The sequence below is a fragment of the Apus apus genome, chromosome Z (genome assembly GCF_020740795.1).
Source record: "Apus apus isolate bApuApu2 chromosome Z, bApuApu2.pri.cur, whole genome shotgun sequence".
Lineage (NCBI taxonomy): Eukaryota > Metazoa > Chordata > Aves > Apodiformes > Apodidae > Apus > Apus apus.
In genome coordinates, this window is record NC_067312.1 from 70,169,777 (window position 1) to 70,190,686 (window position 20,910).

Sequence of the window (20,910 nt, forward strand, 5' to 3'; positions counted from 1 at the left end):
GGGCCGAGGAGGGGGGGCAGGACCGGGCCGAGGAGGGGGGGCAGGACCGGGCCGAGGAGGGGGCAGGACCGGGCCGAGGAGGGGGCAGGACCGGGCCGAGGTGGGGGCAGGACCGGGCCGAGGTGGGGGCAGGACCGGGCCGAGGGGGGGGCAGGACCGGGCCAAGGAGGGGCAGGACCGGACCGAGGAGGGGCAGGACCGGGCCGGGGGGTGGCAGGACCGGGCCGAGGAGGGGGCAGGACCGGGCCGAGGAGGGGGCAGGACCGGGCGGGGGGGGGGGGGGCAGGACCGAGCGGGGGGGGGGGGCAGGACCGGGCCGGGCCGACCCCTCACACCGGGCGGCCGAGCTGCCCAGGGGGCCTTCTCCTGTAACGGCTCTTAGCTGCCCGCGGCGCGCCTGCCTGCCTGCCCGCCCGCCCACTGGCCTGGCCGCCCGGCCCGGTGACGCCACGGGCATGCGCCGGCCGCACGGAGGCCCCCGCGCACGTGTCTCCTAGGCGACCGGCGGGATGAGGCGGCCCAACGTCCTGCTGACCGGTGCGGGGCGGGGGTGCGGGCCCCGCACGGCGGCCCCGGCTGGTCGCGGGGTCGTCCGGGCCGCTTGGCAGCCTCGGGGCCGCCGGGGCTGCGGGCGGGGAGCGCAGCGGGGCCCGCGGGGGGAGGCCCCGGCCTTGCTCACAGCCCGCGGGCTGCTCTGCCTGAGAAACTGGGGCTCCTAAATGAAGCAGGTTTTACTTCGGCGTCATCCCGCTTCTGCAGAAAGCCAAAAGTTTTCTTCACCAATTGTGTTTTTTTTTTGGGAGGGGTTGTTGTTTTGTTTTGTTTAATTCCTGTGTTGCTCTGAATCATCTTTCCTTGCCCCGCAGGGTTTTCACCCCGTTTTTCTTACATGAAATTCGTCAACGTGGGCAAAAGTTTCCTCCCTTGCCTGGCTTATTTGCAGAGGATGTGCAGGCTGTTCTCTCACTGCTTGATATGGGGTTGTGTCTTTAGGTACTCCAGGAGTTGGGAAAACCACGCTTGGAAAAGAGCTTGCATCGAGAGCTGGGATGACCTATATCAATGTGGGTGACATGGCAAGAGAAGGTAGGTTGCATGAACAGACCAGTCCAGCAGGTTCCTTCAGAGAGCTTTGCCCTATATAGCCGTGTGCTTGCAGTGCATATCATACGTTATATGAAAAAGCACTTAATTTGCCTTAACATAATTTATTTTTGTGGCAGGAGTTAAGAAAGCACTTCTATAACAGCAGCATGCTTTGTATTAAGTAATAACAAGATTTGTATAGATTTGTAAGTGTTCCTTGTTCTGAACACTGTGTTTTTGTTTGCATCCTCCTGAAATAAAGGTAACAGTGCAAATAATTTCAGTATCTGCTGTTACTTCACAAACTTCCACAGTTTGTTTATTTTTGCTGCAGGAGAGCTGTATGAAGGTTTTGATGAGGAATATGATTGCCCAATTTTGGATGAAGATAGGGTAAGTTCACCTTCAAAACCCACCATTTTCCATAGGATCACAGGATGGTTTGGGTTGGAAGGGACCTTACAGATCATCGAGTTCCAATCCCCCCGGATGGGCAGGGACACCTCCTGCTGGAGCAAGTTGCTCAGAGCCCCATTCAGCCTGCCCTTGAGCACTGCCAGGGAGGAGGCATCCACAGTCTCCCTGGGCAACCTGTCCCAGTGTCTCACCACCCTCACAGTGAGGAATTTCTTCCTCATGTCCAACCTAAATCTCCCTCTTCCATTTTAAAGCCATTCCCCCTCGTCCTCTCCCTACACACCCTGGTAAAACATCCCTCCATGGCTTTCCTGTAGCCCCTTCAGGTACTGAAAGGCTGCTTTGAGGCCACCTTAGTTTCAGCTGAACTGGCCTGTCTTTTGTTTCTTTTGTAGGTGATTGATGAGCTGGAAGATAAAATGAGCCAGGGGGGAGTTATCGTCGATTATCACGGCTGCGATTTTTTCCCTGAACGGTGGTTTCAAATAGTGTTTGTGCTTCGTACAGAAAATTCATTCCTGTATGACAGGCTTGAAAGCAGGTATGTCAGTGGAGTCAATAAGGAGTGAAGTACAGTTGTCTGACTTTGCCAGAGGTTTTTCTAGGGTGTAAAAGACTGATTTTCTGTAGAATACCTCACAGCTGCCTTGCCTGTCTTTAAGGCTGTCCCTCAGTCTTGTTCTTGTTTCCTAGGGGCTACAAAGGGAAAAAGCTGGAAGACAACATTCAGTGTGAAATTTTTCAGACACTTTACGAGGAAGCCATGTTGTCATATAGGGAGGAAATTGTCCACCAGTTACCCAGCAACACGCCAGAAGACCTGGAGAGAAATTTGGACCAGATTACACAGTGGATTGAGCAATGGATGAAGGACAACAACTGACATTTGTAGCTCTGCTGGATCACCTCGGGAGAGGGTTTAATAAAGGACATTCATAGTTCTTGTATGATAAATTAATATTATTGTATATTGGGGAGTAGAAGAAGGTTTGGCACAGGCAGGAGAGGCACGGAGGAGAAACAGCAGGAGAGACAATTCAGCAGTGAATGAGTGAGAGGACAGAAATGACACAGTTGCCCTTAGTAGCAGGAACTACATGGAGCAATGTAGAGTTTTTTGGAGTTTACAATTAAAACCAAGCCTTCCCCCTCCTCCCCAAGAAAACTGAAATCCTGATCGTTGGGTGGCATTTGATGAGCTTTGGGTTTCTGGAGGCTAAAACAGTTTCCTGAAAAGGAGATAACTCTGTTTCTGATTTTTAAAGGCTAAGAACTGCAATCCTCTTGAATGTGTGGAGCCTCATGCAGCATGAGGGGTGTGTGGTGTAGTCTAAGGAGGGTGCTTTGTTTTGGAAGGAAGAGAAGTGATGTAAGAGATACTTTACATTCATTATGCAAACTTTGGGAATCACAGTGTAAGGAAACATTGGATATATCTTCACTGGTGTGGAATGAAAAGCAATGAGGTTTCTTCCTCTTTTTTCTGGCAGTATTCTCCATCACCCATCCCAGTCCTGGAACAGTTTTTTTTTACCATAAGTTGATCAAGGAAATGCATCATTTGGCAGGACAAGGAACCAGCAGTGACCCAAAACGTGGTTACACTTAAAATTCTGGCAGCCATCTGTGCTAATTGCTTTTAAAGCCTGGCTGCCAGGAGGGTGCAGGGTAGAAATTTATTTGCTGTAAAGATTGTGTAGAAAGGGTTTCCTAATAAACTTTTTATACATGCAAGTTTGAATAGTGAAACTCTTTTATTTGCTTGGAAAATTCTATTGTAGAGAGTCTTGTGGTGATATATTTAAGATTTTATTCTGTTATTCCAAATCGGGTATCTGGCTTTTGTGAGGTTTGCAGAGGGTAACTGCAACAGCAATTTGAAATGCTGGAAAACCCGGAGTTTCCCGGGAGAGCCGGGCCCAGACGTGCCTGCCTCCCGAGGAGCCGCTTCCAGGGTTGTTTCCGAAGGGGAAACGGGGCGGAGGGCGATCTCTGAGCAACCCGAGGTCACGTCTAAAAGCTGCCGGTGGGCAGGACGCCGACCTCCGCTTCAAACGCAGCCCAGAGACGAGCTGAACCGGTGGGTGGGTCTGGGCGGGGGAGCTGCGGGACCGCGGTCCGGACGAGCCGCTCCTCCCGCCCCGGCTCCAGCCCGAACCCCAACCCGAACCGCCCCGGGAAAAGGGACCAGCGGCTCCACGGGCAGGTGGGACGGGGGTTCCGGGTTAGAAGAACCGGGAGCGGGGGGACGTGGCGGGACCAGCCGGGCGGTCCCACCGGCCCCGCCGCTTCCCCTTCCCGCTTCCCCCCGTCTGGCCGCTTCGGCAACGGGGTTCTCTGTTGTTCTAGCTCCAGCACCTGTTGCTCTGGGGGAGAAGCCGCCGGCAGCGCCAGTCAGGGAGGTGCCCTGGGTGCCACAAAGCAAAACAAACAGCCAAACGGCAGGAGGAGATGGAGGAAGCCGACGAGGATGACATGACCTGCGGAGACTTGGGAAACGGGCTTGGGAGAAGACCTGGGGGTGTTTATGGAGAGGAAAAATTACAAAACTCGTCTTCGCTGAGGCCTAGAAAGGGATCGGGCAAGGTTTGCAGTTCGGTCTGGCCGGCCGGGAGAGGGGAGGAAGGTGATGCTGCAGCCCCTCCGGCTTCAGGAGGCAGCGGCGCTGGCGGGGGGTCCGGCAGAAAGCCCTTCGCGGGCTGCACCCGGCGGAGCAGCTGCGGTAGGAGCCGTCCAGAAGTTAGTTATTCGCTGGGAGAACGTTCAGCTGATATAAAAATGTATTATTGTTGTCGTTGTTATTGTTATATTACTATTATTCAAAACCGAGCCGCTGAGCTGCTTTAACCGAGGTACCGCGTCGATTCAAGCTGTTTGCCACAACCCTCGGAATTCTCTGAAGGACTCCGGGAAGTGCTGGTGCCTCGCAGGTTGGTGGGTGCAGCCCGTGACTCCGGCGAGGGTGGCAGGAGGAGGCGGATGCTCGACGCTGCCCACGACGGCCCCAGAGGAGTCTCTGTGCCCACATCTCCCTCCCAGAACATGTAACAGCAGAGTTGCTTTGCAGTGCAGGACGCTGTAGGCTTTTTTAGTGTAAAATTACCATTTTAAAGTGTTTGCTTTTGCATTTGAAAGTGACATTTACCCAAAAAATGGGGGTGGCGGGGGGGGCAGCATGTTTTTTCTCTAAATACATACATGACATTTAATGGAATGGCTTAGGTTTGTTCAACCCTGTGTCTTCCCAGCAATTGTATCCAAAGCTTATGGCTAAATATTCAAATTCTTGCCTGCTGTTTAGTTGAAATTTGTGATTTGGCGTAATTTTGAGGGAAGTTGTTTCTAGAACCTGCCTACTTCTGTTCTCATTTTTTTGTGAAGACAGCACGGCTGTAAATAAAAAAGGCAGTGCTGTTCATTATACTTTAGCTGCTTTCCCTTAAATTTTTAGCCATTTTTAGTATCTTGACAAGTATTTCCATATAACTTGCTTATGTCTCTGCTTTAGAAGATGTCCCCCACTATCCTCTCCACACCTTGCAGTAAACTAAGCAGTGTAATTATCATTTATTGGTTTCAGCATCTTCAGTGGGAAGATGGTGCAAAACCAGCATAATTCTTACTGGTTTCACTGTCCTTCTTCAGGTCTTAATATGATGCTTGTCTTACATCTAGGTCTTTTCACTCACCAAGATCCATGAAAGCATGAATTAAGCCCACAAGAACCTTTAGTGGGAGGTTGCCTCTTAACATACCTCTGCAATGCTCAGTTGGAGAAAAACCAGTAGTAACTGCTTGTTTAGAGGAACTTTGGATCTTGTGGAATACTCCACCATCCCACCCCATCTCCTGAAAATTGCTCCTACTTCTAAAGAGTGTTGGCTACTGTTGAGTTGGGTTGTTGAAAAGTTAGGCAATTTGAAAATGATCTAAAAATGAATGGGTTTTTTTGCATCAAGGTGGCAATTTTGGGAGTTTTTTTTGTTGGTTTGGTTTTTTTTAAGGAAATTCTGAAATAATTTTTCCTTATTGTAGGTCTCTTTATACTGGTCTTTTTTTTTCCCATTTCATTAACTGTGAAATAATGTGTTTGAGCTTAGTCTTTAAATATTTAAGTCTGTTTATGAGCTCCAGAATTAAAAAAACCCACAAAGATGAAAATTCACTTCTGCATGTTGCTTTCAAGGTAAAGCACATTTTTATGTTTTCTTTTGTAAATATTATAATACCTCATTGTTCAGTATCTCCTGTCAATCCTACAGACTCTAATACTGAAGTGTCAAATGAAGAACTAAAGCAACAACTACAGGAAGCTCTAGAGGTCAGTAACTAGGCCAAGTCTTCTGCTCTTCAAACCTACATTTCCTTCTAATGTAGCAAAGAATAATGGAATTTTAGTGTAGCTAAAGATCTTGGCATATCCAGAATCTTGGAGGGATCCAGGTTCTTGAAATTAAGAGTGCCATTTGGAAGCTTCATGAAATTTTATGCCAGGAAATCAGTGTGAGATGCAGTTTATACTCTGGATTTTTATATTATTATTATTTGGGGGGGCGGGTTAGAAGTATTTGTAAACATGTAGAGAATAATAAAGGATTGTAATTCTTTTCTAGCAGGATTTTTTTTTTTTTCAAATTAAGCTTTGGGCCTGAAAACCTGCAGTGTGAACAGAATAGTCTTTAGGGTTTAAATCTGTGTTTTTGCTGAAAGGTAGTTAGCTCCTACCTTTTAATTTTACCATGGTTAAATGTATTGGTGCATTGGCATCAGTCCAGGTAGAAAGTGCACGTTGATCACAGCTGTAAAAATACACACTTAATCTGCTCTGTGCTCTTTAACCTCAGGAAAGCTCACAGTAGGTAATTTTCAAGCTGTTTTAGCATGATGGAGCTTCATTGAGCAGCAAGTTTTAGTATCAGGGAGTCCTATTTATTTCCAAATAGCCCAGTCTGTGAAAGGGTCACTGTTCCAGGTACAGTTTCAGTACCAGAAGCTAAGTAATAGAACTGGAAAAGCTATGAAAAAGGTTTGGTGTGACCACAAGTGAACAATTGAGTGACACTTACATAGGGGTTAAAGAAAGATAAGCATACATAGCAGTACATTTTCTTTTAGCTCTTGGAAGTGGAAAAACTTCTGCCTTCTGAAGGTGGGAATGTTCCATCAAGACACGATTGGCATCAGGGCTTGGAGCAGGAATTGGTTTTGTCCTTGTTGTTCTGTCCTGGACAAGTACTGGCTTTGATCTAACAGCTGTAACATGATACTTGTGCTATAGGGTATGGATGCTTTGTATAATATAGTACATCATATTAATAATTTATTTAGTATATATTTGTAATATATACAGTTTATTTTCTAGCTACAACATGTATTCTGTTGTGATTACTTATTTTAAAGCTCCAGACCTGTGTTGGTGTATACAACTTCTTTAGCAAGGCAGAACTGCATTATTTAGTGGTTTATTTTCTGAATACACTGGAAAGGAGCAGAAAAAATAATAATTAGAAGTTATTCTCATTTAAGGATTTTGTGCTAACCTGTGCAAGCTGCATCACAAGCAAGCTATTAGTGAGAAAATAATCATATAGGGTAGAAACAGGAAAAGGATCATTTTCTGAAGAGAGCAGATTCCCATTGCTATTACAGTTGAGTTTTAACAGGATTAGCTTATCTTTCACTCAGTGCACCTGTTTTCTTTTGCTTCAGGAGGTTGAAATTTTGAAAGTTGAGCTTGAAGCATCTCAAAGACAGCTTGAAGGAAAAGATGAAGCCCTTCGAATTCTGCAGAGCATGGTAGGAGTTGTTCAGAAATCTTTTAGTTACTTGGTGGTAAAGGAAAGAACACAGAAGAAATCTGCCTTCCATTCCTCATCCAAATCCCTGAAACTTTTAAGTCCTTTTCCAGGGCTGTAATTTAAGGCAATGAGCCTGCAGGTGTCTACAGACTTGGCTTCTACAATTTACTACTTTTTGTACATGGAACCATTGCAGATACTTTAGGAGACTTTACTGTTGCAGCAAATTATCATAATTTTACCTTTGAAGATCCTTGAAAATTTATTTATTTTACATTAAAGAACAAAGCCTTCTTTCCAGGCCTGTACATTTTAGATTTTGCCAGTGCTTGTTGTTTTGCTGCAAAGCACAGATATTTTCAGTTTTCATCTTTGCCTTAGAAGGCAGTATGCATTACACATTAGTCTGTTGTTTCCAGTTTTTAACAGTTTTATTCAATATCACAATGAATTATGTTGAAATCAATTCCTGTTGCCTTACTTGCATAATCCTTTTACAGTTCTGCAGTTCCTACCCTTGGACATTTGTATTAAGTTACGACTGGATCAAAGTATAAATATGTTGTAATCAAGTTTTTTAAGAGTTGATTTTGTGCACAAGCCCTGAAGAAGATTTGATCTTGCTGTAAATGATGCTACATTTTTCAATAGAGAAGATAATGGGATTGAAACACCAGTTTGATATGCAACATAGCTATTTAGTGACTTGAAATTTGAACCCACTGGGACTTAACAAGCAAGTTGTTAGTGTTTGTAATTCTGCATCCTCAAGTTTAACCAAGTATATGCACTTCTGTTGATGTAAAACTGAAAATTTGGCTAAAGCCAAATTAAGTAGACTTAATTACAGCATTTGACAGAGTTGTGCTTTTGTTTTTTTTCAGGCAGTATTTAATAAAGCCACTAGTCATACGAAAGCAATGCTCCAAAAAACTGAGGAAGAAAAGAGAACGTTAGAAAAGGTAGGGGTGCATGTTTCCTTCACCCCTGTACAAAAACATAGAAGTCCATTGCTGTTTATAAAGGGGTTTCAGACTGTTTATTTAAATCAGTACAAAGCTGCCATTACTTTCATGTTCTTTTGGAAAGTATTCATATTCTTTTTAGTAGAAGGGGAAGGTGTTCATGTATCACTCTTTTGATATAAACATTTTGATGCTATAGTGTGTACAAATAATACTTGAAAGTTCCTGGAGTTCTTTCTGTGCTTTCAGTTGGCCTTCGTTGTGAGTTTCACTGTCATTCATAGTGAGTTGCACTGTTTCTGAGTTATTGAGCTGGAATTTCTCAATTTATGTGGACTTCTCACAGAGCTGTAAGGGGACAGCAAAATGTTACACTGTGAATTTGGTTTTGTCGTAAGACACTACAGGCATTAGTTCATGCAACATGGTCTGAAATCCATAGATCAGTGATGCAGAAACTTTCTGGTGTCTGGCACCAAGTGCACTTTTAACAGTACCATAGATTGTCTTCATCATTGGTTACCAAGATCATCTCTGCTAGTGCCAAATTCAGCACCAGCACTTCCTCCTCTTCCTTTGACTGGGAGACTTTCCATGAACTGCTGCTGCTTTGTTTTGTCTCCACAGGAAATAAATATTTTGCAATGGGAAATTGAATTTGATCAGGATAGATTTAAAAACATAGAAGACACGTGGACAGAAAAATATGACAGGTATTTAACCTACACTGTGTATTTTGGGGTTTTTTTTTAATTGCATTGAATGCTGTATGTCACCTTTCTTGGGCTTTAAGTTTTCTCCACCAGGTTTTTTGGGTTTTTTTTTGCGTTTTCCTGATTTCCTTACAAATTTGGGAAGTTGTATTTAATATTCATGCTATTCTCATTTGTATTTTTCAACTGAAACTAGTAAAATTAGTAAGTCTCAGTTCGTTAGTGTGTATGTAGGCTACCCTTGCTAGGCTGAGTGTTCATTTTCATCCTATTACATTATTATGAGAGCCAGCTGGAGCCAGACTGTCCCTGTTTACTTTAAACATAAATGAGGCATAGAAAATAATGGTATGTGCATGCATGTGGAAATATCATTTGCTGGTTAATCATTGCTTTATTTTCTTGCATTATAGGTATCAGCCTATGTACAGGTAAAATGGAATGCTTTTCAGACAAGCTGATCAACTGGTTCTTTGTTTAAATAAGAGTTATTCTGGACGGAGAGCAGGTGTGGTTAGGCAAGCAGAAGATGCCAGAGGCACTAAACTAATAATACCATAACAGACCTTGGAAAATGTGACCAGCAGGCTCACTTACTTAGATGTAGATATGATGTAGCTGAAGTCTACCTACCAGAGTTACCATTTTTTAAAACTTGCAAACTGAGAGTCAGAAAGGAAGCCAAAAGTTAACAAACTATTAACTTGTGAGAACAGTTTTATTAAGATACTGTGTCTTGTTCACTGTTAACTTACTTAACACTTGTCAAGGGATACCCCTTGAAAAACCCTCTGGCTTGCCTGACTTAGGAGACTGGAAGTGTAGCCAGGTAGTTTGGAGCAACAAAACTAGTGTTAACTGTCGAGTGCTGGAGATGCACCTTCAGCAAACTGCAAGCCAGGAGCTCAGACTGCTTTGCAAAAAGGTTTTCTGATACCTGAGACAGCAGGATGAGAAGAGTGTGTATTTCCCTTTGTTTATTCAAGTGAAATAATTTGAGTTACTGTTTAAACAAAACTACTAATTCACAGTACATTTTATTTGCTGACAGCCAAAGAGATGCATCAAAAATTCTGTTGCTTAGTACTTCTGATTGCCATTTTTCTATTTAAGAAGGAAATACTTAAATAAGTCACAGAAAAATACATTATAAATGCATCTTGTATGTCCTCAGGTTGCCCAGCTTGAAAGTACAGGTGTTCTTAAAAACAGTATTAAGACTGCAGGAAGTTTATTTTCTAAAACTGAGACCAGAGCCATGTTGTCACCTGTCCAATAACAATTTTGTTCTTTCAGGGAAGTGAGAGATTTCTAGCAAGCGTTTCAAAAGGTCACAATTACTAATTTATTTGAGTTTCTAATGATAATATGGTAATCAAACTTGCCTCTTACTAAACTCTGAAGCTGTTTGTACTTTCTACTTACACATTAATGATTTTTAGCATTTTTTCCCTTCTAACATTCGCTCAAACATACGTGGACATGCTCAAATTGTTTGTGCTAGGGTGTGGTTTCAAGAGCAAGGTGAGTCTGTTTGAACAGCCCTTGCTATCTGGGTTGCAAAGAAACCTCTGCAGAGATTCCTGGTTTTGCTCCCTGCAGAGCCAGCTGCTGCCTGAGTACTGTGGATTCCACAGAAGCCAGCCTGGCACAGCCTGCTTCCAGACCAAGCCTACAGACACAACTTTCTTCAGAGAGTTAGTCAGGAGTAGTTTCAGGTTGCTTATTGAGCCCTGGCTAGCAGATTTGAGTCTCACAGCATGGTACATACTACTGGTACAGAGACTGTTATAGGAAAATTTTACATTTTTTTCTACAAAAGCCCTTACCAGCAAGGACACTGGTTGTATAATACTGCATGGGTAATATTTCATCAAACTGAGTACTCAGCTCTTCAATTCTGCTTCTTTTTTTGTTTGTTTGTTTTATTTAATCTTGAAAGTAATAATAATTTTTATTTGCAGAAACACAATGTTTTAACAGGCTAATTTGTTGGGTTTTTTCCTTTGAGTTCCCTTTTTAATACAATACATTTTTTAGAAGATAATGCCTCTTTCTAACTTCTGCAGGATATATTGTGAAAATGCTGCTCTTAAGGAAGCACTGAAACTGAGAACAGAAGAAGTTAAAACTCTTAAAGCTGAAAATGCAAGTAAGCCACCAACAGCTCCTTCTCTTCATAAACTGTTACTCAGGAATCATTCAGGATTTAGCTACAAAGGAAACTTTCTGTCTGGATAAGTCTTGCTACTGGCAGGTGATATTGGTGGATATGTAGAAACCCTTTTTAAACAGAGAAGTTACATTTTTTTTTTCTTCTCACATTGTCACTTGAACTGAAAAAAAGAATAATTGATAGGAAGAGTCAGGTATGCATAGCTTGAAGAGTAGATCATGTGTGGGAGAGGTACACCTACATTGTCTCACTGACGTGGTAACACCCTGGGTGTGGTGGGACGTGCGTCAGTTCTCTGGTAACATACCCACATAAAGATTCCTCTAGCACAAACTTGGTGGCATTATGGCTTTCTAGTTATGTAGGACTATAGTTATGAAGGAAGGGTCAGATGACTCAAGCCCCTTTTCCTTATTTTGGTTTCCAAAAAAGCTTTGACATCGTTGGCATGGGTGATTATTTTCCCAATAGTGTGCTATTCTAAAAAGGCAGCTGCTGCAGTTACAAGTGCACAAAGGGGATAAGCCCATTGTCCTGAGGCAGAGGAAGATACAAGATGGCATCTCTGCCAGTGGGACATTTCCATTAGGAAAACACAGATGGAAGAAAAAGGGATCCAAGTTTCTATGTCTACATAGTCTCATCATGTTTCCAAGCTATGCTTAAACTACAAAAATGCTTCTTTTGGGTGTAGGTAAAAAAAAAAAAAAAAAAAAGAGCAGCAGGCTTTTTAAATCTCTTTCCTTGTTTTATTTTATGATAGTCCTGAATCAGCAGTGCTTGGAATTTCTTGCACTGCTGGATGTGGAACAACAGAAGGTGGTTCAGGAAAACATGTCTTTGAATAAAAGTGACATTACAGATTTCACAGGTCTTGAAGTAAGTACAACCTGCATGTTTTTCAGAATGGTTGGTTCAGACTTATATTCAAAACACATAACTACGTTTTGCTTACTGATTATTTAATTGTTTCTTGGGACCCATTTTTAGCCAATCAGAATATGGCCTTACACGCCTGTTAACCAGTTTTGTCATTTGAGGTCTGCCTTGTAAAGAAAGAGTAGATGGAGCATCAGGATATTTTCCAGAGGCCAGCATGCTGATTTTTATTTCCAAACACCTGAAATCCTAAGCCCTGCACCTAGTGCTTTACTTTATTGAGCAAATAAAGAAATTCTGATGAGGTCTGCAGGGAGAAGGATACACAGGCTGATGATTTTTGCCTCTAGGTTATCTTGCTGAAAACTAGATTTGAGACAGAAGCCATCACACCCAAATCTCTTGTAGCTTCCTTCCCCTGACCCTTACAGTCCCTTTGTAGTTTCAGGATTATTTTTTTGCTAGTCATCTAGCATCTCTTGGATTGTGTTGTGTATGCAGTTAGATATTTAACTGGTGGTTTCTTTTGGATTTTAAGCTGGCAGTTCTTGGAGCCTGCACCTGCAATACTTCTGGGGGGCAACCTTGCCCCTGTGCTAAAATGGCAGCTGTAACTCGAAAGCAACTTCTTCATCTCAAGCAGGAGGTAATGCTGCTTGGCTTAGACATGAGCAAGCAGAGAGATTCTTGTGCTGAAAACCACACAAAGCCAGAAACACTCCACTGCAGCTTGCACAAACTAATGTGTTTGTAAATATGAATGCATCTCAGAAATCGTGTAGCTTCTTCGTAATGCTTGTAATGCCCCAACATTTGCTGATACAAAATTGTAATTATTGTCTCAGTCAGCTTTACTAGCTAAAACAACCTTCTCTTTCACCTTCTTTTACCTTCCACCTGTATTTCTTAATCTCTAAGGTTATGCACTCTGCAAATGTATACACAGTGTGAATGTGGACTGCTGCTGACCCTTCCCCTCCCTTCCTTCCACCTCTCACATCAGCACTTGCCAGCCTGCTCACCCAGCCAGGCCAGGAAGCTGATCTTGCTGAAAACTGTGTTATTTACATCACACCCTAACTGGCTAAATAATTTTCAAGATCTTAATTTTTTTAATGTAGTGAAATCCTGTAGTTTTCAAATTTTTCTTCGGGTTTGTATTTGATTTGGCAAATGTGGTAACGATCCTCGTGGTCCTGGTGCAGAAGTTCTAGCTGATGTACAGTTTTGATAATAGATCCTGTCATGCCCCTCTTGTCCCAGAGTTATTATTTCCTGCCATAGGTACTTATCCTCTGCTCCTTTTGCTCCTGGCCCAGCTAGCATGGGACGCAAATGCCCTCCTCAAGCTCTTCTACAGATGCAGAGATAAGTAGGCATTTCTGGCAGCTGGTGTGTGTGGATGCATAGAAAGGGAAGTGTAAGGACCTCAGTACACATTTCAAAATGTATTTCTTAACGTGGCAAAGAAAGCACGTGGCTTGGTTTCTGCTACTTCCTTGGTTATTTTTAGTTAAAAGTTTTCTGCATTAATGTTTTCAGTCTGCCTCTTAATACACATTTTAAACCCACTGTTGCTTGCAAATTGCTTAATAATACTTTACATTTCCTCTGAATTAAAACCAGATTGAAAATCTGAAGAAGAGTAAAGATGAAGCTTATGTAATGGCAGATGCCTTCAGAATTGCATTTGAGCAGCAGCTAATGCAGAGGAAGGACCAAGCCCTGAGGCTTGCAGAAGTGATAAAGATTAAGAAGGAAACAAAATTTATGAACTGGAGACGGCTGAAAGATGATGGTAACTGGGCATGCTCTGTGTCTGTGAGGGTTGACTAGAAATGAGTTAGCTGACAAGTGGCACAAGCAGACTTTCTCAGGGGGTGGTTCTGTTTTAAATGTTGGCTGGGGTTTCTGAAGAGATGAGAAAAAAGGAACAAAATTATGTCAAAATGGTAAACACGTTAAATAGAGTGTCACGTAGTTGAAGAATCCGCTGCAAGTTTCGCCTGTGTCATGTAAGGTAGATAAGGGGAATATATAAACACTTCTGTAGGACATTGGAACTACCAGTCTAGGCTTTTAATGCAACCTTTTTTTTTTTTTAATTGCACATTCATGAACTGTATTATATGAGTAAAAAACATGCAAGAATAAATAAGCCGTTGCCAGGGTGACGATACCATTCTGTATGTTAAAAATGTTTATGATGAAAACAGCACAGAAAAGCTCACAATGTGGCAAGTTTAGCCTGGGCGTTGCTATCAGCCATTTGATGTGCTGGGCTTTTTTTCACAAGCTCTATATAAGAGTTAAGGAAGGAGGAGCAAATGCAAAAAAAATATATATATACTGAGCTTTTTTCTGGCTTTTGAAAGCGTTGTTCATTTAGAAAATACTCAGTTTTGAAAACATTTGTGTCTACCTTGGTATTTATTATTATTCCTCCACTTAACGTTGTTACAAAGTGAATTACAAAGCACTCTGTAAAGGAGGAAAAATTCTAACTACCCTTCTCTTCATTAAGAAAAAGGATAAAGAGAAGTATTTAAGTGCTTCTGGCATGGTAGCAGAATTTAGAAACAGCACCTCCGGATACATTCGTGTCAGCCACTGACCTGCAGGTGTCAGCCTAAGAAGTTTGGTGGGTCTTCTAGATCCCTTTAGCACCCTCGGGATGCAATGCTAAGCCAGCATACATCTTACATGTTTCCCCTGTACCAACATCATTGCTTCCAAGCTCTATATGCTGATACATACGTTAAATAATTTTCATGTATTTTAATCTTTTTAGAAACCTTAAGAAACTTTTAAACAGCCTGTGTCAAAGAATCTTCCCCCCCTCCTCAGGCTACCTACTGCTTAAAAACAAATTACCATGACTTATTATTTAACAGGAGGCTCAAAGAGTATTTTCCATACAGCAAAACAGATTTTTCTTTTCAGTTTGCCCATCTATATGATGAAAGGTCTGCTTAGCATTTAAGGGATGCCAAGGGTGGTGCTGCATGCACCTAATCTGCTGTATTTTCTATGTACAATGGGAGGTGTGGCTCAGACTGCCCTTTCAGAGGAGGTAATTCAGAATACAGCTTCACACATGCCCTTTTTATCCCAAAGTAGGGTTGGCTGCTTGGTTGGTTTGTTTCTTCCAAAGCAATTCCACGGTTCACTGTACTTTTTATTTTCCTTAGGGCACGTCAATCTACACAGGAGCAAAACCAGGCTGGGACAGAAACTATCCAGGCTGCTCTCATCAGATGTGGACGGCAGGAGAGTTGAAGAGCTAGACAATCCTCACGAAATCCTGAAGATACTGATAGATTTGGTTAGCATTTCGTTAAGCTGCTCATCTTTCAGCCCTCAGGGGAGCAAAACACAACTGTCCACCTGCCTACACTGCCTTGCTCTTCGCTTATAAACGACTTCCTCCTCTTTCTCTTTTAAACCAACAGGTGAATGACAAAGAGGAGGCTCTGGCTCACCAAAGAAAGGTGAGTTACATGCTGGCTCGCGCGATGGAGAGGCAGGAGGCTGTTCGGGGACAGGATAACGGGAATGGCACTCTGCACAGCCGTCCACGCAAAGCCCAGGGCTCAGCGGGCCCCTCAGATGCCCGCCGCCAAAACCTGGGCTCCCAGCACGCCGCTCCTCCGGCGCCCGCCGCAAAAACGCTGGAAAACGCGGCGAAAACGCTTCGAAAATCGCACTCCTGGCCCGCAGGGACCCGGCCCTGCCAGGGCGGTAACCCACGCGCAACCGCAGAGCAAACGGTCGTCATCTCTGTATAGCCACCCGCGGGAATAAACTCCTTTTGGGCAGAGATCCCGTGGGAACGTCCTGAGAGCATCCCCTGGGAAGGGCCTGAGCGCATCCCCTGGGAAGGGCCTGAGAGCATCCCCTGGGAACGGCCTGAGCACATCCCCTGGGAACGGCCTGATCCCATCCCCTGGGAACGGCCTGATCCCATCCCCTGGGAACGGCCTGATCCCATCCCCTGGGAAGGGCCTGAGCACATCCCCTGGGAACGGCCTGATCCCATCCCCTGGGAACGGCCTGAGCACATCCCCTGGGAACGGCCTGATCCCATCCCCTGGGAAGGGCCTGAGCACATCCCCTGGGAAGGGCCTGAGCATTCCCTGGGAACGGCCTGAGCGCATCCCCTGGGAACGGCCTGAGAGCATCCCCTGGGAACGGCCTGAGAGCATCCCCTGGGAACGGCCTGAGAGCATCCCGTGGGAACGGCCTGAGAGCATCCCCTGGGAACGGCCTGAGCGCATCCCCTGGGAACGGCCTGAGCATCCCCTGGAAACGGCCTGAGCGCATCCCCTGGGAACGGCCTGAGCGCATCCCCTGGGAATGGCCTGAGCGCATCCCCTGGGAAGGGCCCGCGCACCCCGCGGGGCAGCGGCACCGCCTGTGGCGATGCCGGAAGAGCGCGGGAACTGTTGCCTTGGCGGAGCAGCCCCCCGGTAGTGGATGGCACGGCCATTTCGGGGCTCTCCGTTGCCTGAGCCCTCACTTCTCCCAAACCCCGGATTCCCGGGAATTCGGCGTCACCTCGGGGGGGGAGCGGGGCCAGCGCTCCGAGCGATCTGCGCAGGCGCGGGGCTCCGTGGGGGCGGGGCGGGTTTCCCTGGGGGCGGGGCCGAGCCCCTCCTGAGGGCGGGGCCGCGCATGCGCCGAGCGGCGCCGGGCGCGCGAAGAAGGGGCCGTGACGCCGCGGGCGGGAGGGGCGGCCCTGAGGGAACCGGCGGCGGCCGCCGCGGGGCGGGAGCGGCCTCGCTCCTCCTGCCGCTCCTCCTGCCGCTCCTCCTGCTCCTGCCGCTCCTCCTGCTCCTGCCGCTCCTCCTGCCTCTCGGGGCTCTGCACCGCCGCCTGGGGGTGAGGACGTGGGGGGCGGTGACGGGGGTCCACCCGCCCGGCGGCCTGCTCGGGCCGGCAGCCGCGGCCTCCCGGGACACCCGCTGTGGGGGGGAGCGCGGGGCTGCCCCGCGGAGCTGCCGCCGGCTGCCGTGGGGCCCTGAGGGGCCCTGCCCCCTGAGGGGACCCGCCGCGGGCCCGGGGATTTCCGTGGGGACGCGCGGCGGGGCTGTGAGCGGCCGCGGTGCCGGCTGTCCCCGAGGCCGAGCGGCTCCCGGCAGCGCTGCCCTCAGCCCCGTTCTGTGGGCGCTGCCTGCTGCCTTTCTCTTGCCCGATCTCTCGGCCGAGCAAAGTGCCCCAAACTGGCGCTTATTCCGGGCCTGAGGAAGGGGTTGTGTGCTTCAGGAGTGACAAGACCGTCGTGAGTCGGGGAAACTTTGTGCAAGAAGAGTTTTACCCTCTCGGCAGAACCGGTGGATGCGCTCTTTGGAAAGGGAAAACGGTGATGAGACAAAAACCTGTGTGGTGTTTTAGCCTGCAGCTGGCTACGGGCTCACTGTAGCCACTGGCTGCGTGGTGCTCTCACAGCACTTCATGCTGTGTAGTCTGTATTAGGTTGCTTAGGTGGATTAATTGCCCCTGAAGGTTTAGAGATACTGGTGGTATTTTTGCTTGTTCCTGTTCCATTTATTTTGCTGTAGGGTACAGAGTGTAATGGACGTGCTTACACCATACATCTACAGGCATTAAATGTTTTAAGACGTGCTTTAGGATGAACTGGGAAACATTCCCAGTCTATATTGAAATACAAGCTTTAGTGGCAGAGAAGTGGTTATTATTACATTTTGGAGAAACAAGTAGGGTACAGAAAAAGATCCAGCTGACTGTCAGTACTAAATGTACTAGTTAGTAATTACACAAATCAGAGCAGATGAGAATGTTGAGGGAACACTGACTTCTGTTGAGGAATGATCTTTCAGACCTGATGTAATAATCATGTTCTCATGACTCAGTTGCTAATGCTGAGTAATAAATGCTGATACGACCAATGGTGATGGCACTGGGGGCAACTTGTGAGAGTCATTTGTTCAGCTGAGCAAGTGGATTCTTCAGCTGTGGGTCTGGCTGCTGATGTGTTGGAGCACTGCTGAAAATCAGTACTGGCTGACAAGTTTTTTTTATGTGGTATGAATGATACTGTTTTCTGTTCACAGAAGCACTGACAAATTACTGTGGATGAGCAGAAGAACAATCTCCAGGGACTGAAATTATGTCAGGATAGAGTTGTTTTGATGGGTGTTGGTGATGATATAAAGCAATCTGTAAGAGTTCTGTTCTGAAAAAGTTGTGTTGAACTAACAGAATTTTACTCTTTTAAGTAAAGCAGGTTAGTTTTTTGCAGTGTGCCCCATAATCTTTTCCTTAAGTGTCTGAAAACTTCTGCAACTTTTGTCTTTAACCCCTGATTTAGCTAGACATTTGCAATGGCAGCAGACACTGCGGGTTTTGGGTTGGATAATATATTGTCTTGTTCAGCAAGAATGATTTTGGCTTTTATTTGACAACACTTAGTTTTTCACAAAGCATTTGTTCAGTTGCAATGAACTTCCCTGTTAGGCTGATTGCTGACGAACTCCAGGGGAAGTTGTACCCTTAGTTTTTGTTGGGGTTTTTTTGTCTGCAGAGCCTCAAGCCTGTGGGTAGGTGTATGGTGTAGGGATGTTGGAGGGAGGTGAGCAGGAGAGAGCTGCTAATTAATTAAATAACCTCCGGGTGGCAGAAGAGGTAGGCTGTGATTGATGAGCACTTCTATAATCCTAAGAACTTTGATAGTTCTTAATGGTTGTGTTTCTTTCAGAGGCTTTGTTCTAGCTGTGGCAGTTGCTGGGGGGTAAGCTGGAAAAAACTTGTTAAATCCTGTTATGAGGACAAATGCTTCATTATAGCTTCCTGCTCAGGCTAAATATAATTATTAAACACAATCATGGACCTGAAATAATGTAACTTTGGAGTGAGCAAAAAGACTTTCTTGATAACCTAGAATTAAGATGACTATTGTGGTCAGCTTTCTGGAGTGAAGACCTGTGTGTTTATCTCTAAACCTGATCTTGTGCTGGTTTAGCATTCTCCATATAGAAGTAGGCCTGGATTCTGCAGTGCTAATTAGCTGTAATTGTGGAGATCTGGTAATGCCTAAGTATATTCACACCACAGAGACTGTTTTTCAGGGATTCTTAAGCATCGAAAAGCAGCTTGTCATCGGGCATTAAACTTGTTAGCTGGTAATAATTAACATCCATTTTATTTTACACTTTATCGCCACTGAAAACTGCTAACTACCTCCATTTAGAAGGACTGTATTTGGAAAAAAAAAAAATCCAACCTGTAACTTGCCCTTTCTCTATCTAACAGGGAGTGTGTTGAGAAGTTGCTGGTGGAATGTTGGTTTTGAACTCTGGAATCTATGGTTGTTATGTTAGAAGTGACTTATAAAGGTTATAAAATAAGTGACCTATGAAGTGTTTTTAAATGCACTTATGCTCCAGTCATCCAAATCACAGTGTTTGCTTCCCTTAGGTAACAGGTTTTGTGTAGTTGAATTATTGCCTCTGTTTCTTAAGACTCTGTCTTTAAGCAATTTAAAGTGCAGTATTAGGAGTTTGCCAGAGACCAAGCCTCATCTGACTGGACAGACAATGCAACCAACGTTAGCTAGTCCATTTTGTTCCATAAAGTGATATTCTGTCTGGAATCTGAAGAATACTCGGTTAACGAAGAGTTGACTGTTAACTGGGCAGAAAAAAATGGATCTCTGCCAACCCATGGAAGGCTGTGATGAGTGTGTTCTTTTCTTCAAGTGAGATTGGCTCCTACTTAAGAAAGTGAGATGTACGTAAGGACTAATGATGTGATGAGAATTGATTACTTGAAATGGTGTAAAGTATTCAGAATGTGACCTGTGCCTGTCCATCAGTATGTCAGCTTTGTTTTTCTGGCTTAAGAAGTATTAAGTGAGCACCCCAGCACTTCTCTTGACGTTAGGCCTTGTAGCTTACTCCTACAGTAGATAGTCAGATGTCTTAAGGAAACACCTGACCTAGTGGGCTTAATTCAGCACAGCAATCTGTGAAAGTAAATACCTAAAACTAAATATAAAGAAAACATTTTTTATATTTTTTTAAAATAAAAGCTAGTGGTGTCGTTGAGATAGCCAAACAGAATTAATTTCAGAGGACATCTTTAATTTATTGGTTTGTTTCTTTCATTCACAAGTAGTGTTTTTAAAAATACATGTCAGATTTTAAAAGTACTAAAATCCTGATTGTGGTGAATTGGGAGCTGACTTTGAAGGGCTGTAACTCTGCGAGCAGTGTTCCATCTAGGCATTAAGAGAGAAGCAGCCATATTTACATCTCCATGCTAGGACCTTGTGCTAAGTTAGTGTGTGTTTCTTTTTGGAGACCTGTTTTTATGGAGAAACAAGCAGAATCCAACTTCATTCACCCTCTCAAATATACTACTTTCTAACTTTTTTGCTCCTGGACCTGCCTTCTTGTGGGGTGAGCTGAAAGTGGGTGCCAGTACAAACAAAGGCTTGGGGAGTGTGTGGCTGGAGAGTTGTGAGGGGCCATGACCACCACCTCCTTTCATGACAGCTGTTGGTCTGCACATTAGCTGTAACTGAAGTTGTATCTGACTAGTAAGGCTGTATAGTATACCTCTACACAGAATAAAAATCACCATTATGTATTTCTTGATCCCCAGTTTTCTCATAATCCCTCAATATTTCTAGTTCATATGATTTGCCAGATAAATCTTGACCATCAGTTTTGTTGCTGTTCATAAGTGCAGGCTTTAAGGATGGGATCTGTACTTCAATGTATCTTAATCATAGAATGGTTTGGGTTGGAAAGGGCCTTAAAGGTCATCTACTTCCAACCAAATGAATCACCAAAAGCTGTTAACCTTGTAAGGTTTTTACCTGAAATAACTTTCAAGTTGTAATTTCCCCCTTG

At 44.7% G+C, this 20,910-nt stretch overlaps 3 protein-coding genes across 5 annotated transcripts in view; all 3 read left to right on the top strand.

The window, feature by feature from the left end:
* The first annotated feature begins 454 nt into the window (after window positions 1-454).
* AK6 (adenylate kinase 6) lies at window positions 455-3,237 on the top strand. Its single transcript, XM_051643422.1, has 5 exons — window positions 455-537; window positions 994-1,086; window positions 1,421-1,479; window positions 1,899-2,044; window positions 2,197-3,237. The coding sequence occupies exons 1-5, from the start codon at window positions 510-512 to the stop codon at window positions 2,384-2,386; spliced, it is 516 nt and encodes a 171-aa protein (XP_051499382.1). The 5' UTR covers window positions 455-509; the 3' UTR covers window positions 2,387-3,237.
* Window positions 3,238-3,954: 717 nt separating this feature from the next.
* On the top strand, window positions 3,955-16,351 carry CCDC125 (coiled-coil domain containing 125). The gene is made up of 12 exons (XM_051643588.1): window positions 3,955-4,225; window positions 5,766-5,824; window positions 7,213-7,299; window positions 8,186-8,263; window positions 8,894-8,979; window positions 11,049-11,131; window positions 11,919-12,034; window positions 12,573-12,680; window positions 13,661-13,832; window positions 15,226-15,359; window positions 15,487-15,816; window positions 15,854-16,351. Exons 1-12 carry the CDS (start codon window positions 3,955-3,957, stop codon window positions 16,349-16,351), a joined length of 2,022 nt encoding a protein of 673 aa, XP_051499548.1.
* Window positions 16,352-16,863: 512 nt separating this feature from the next.
* Window positions 16,864-20,910, top strand: part of ZFYVE16 (zinc finger FYVE-type containing 16) — a 29,592-nt gene continuing 25,545 nt past the window's right edge. For all 3 annotated transcript variants that reach the window (XM_051643031.1, XM_051643032.1, XM_051643033.1), the window contains exon 1: window positions 16,864-16,915. The gene's annotated coding sequence lies outside the window, so the exon portion shown is untranslated. The remainder of the gene's footprint in view (window positions 16,916-20,910) is intronic.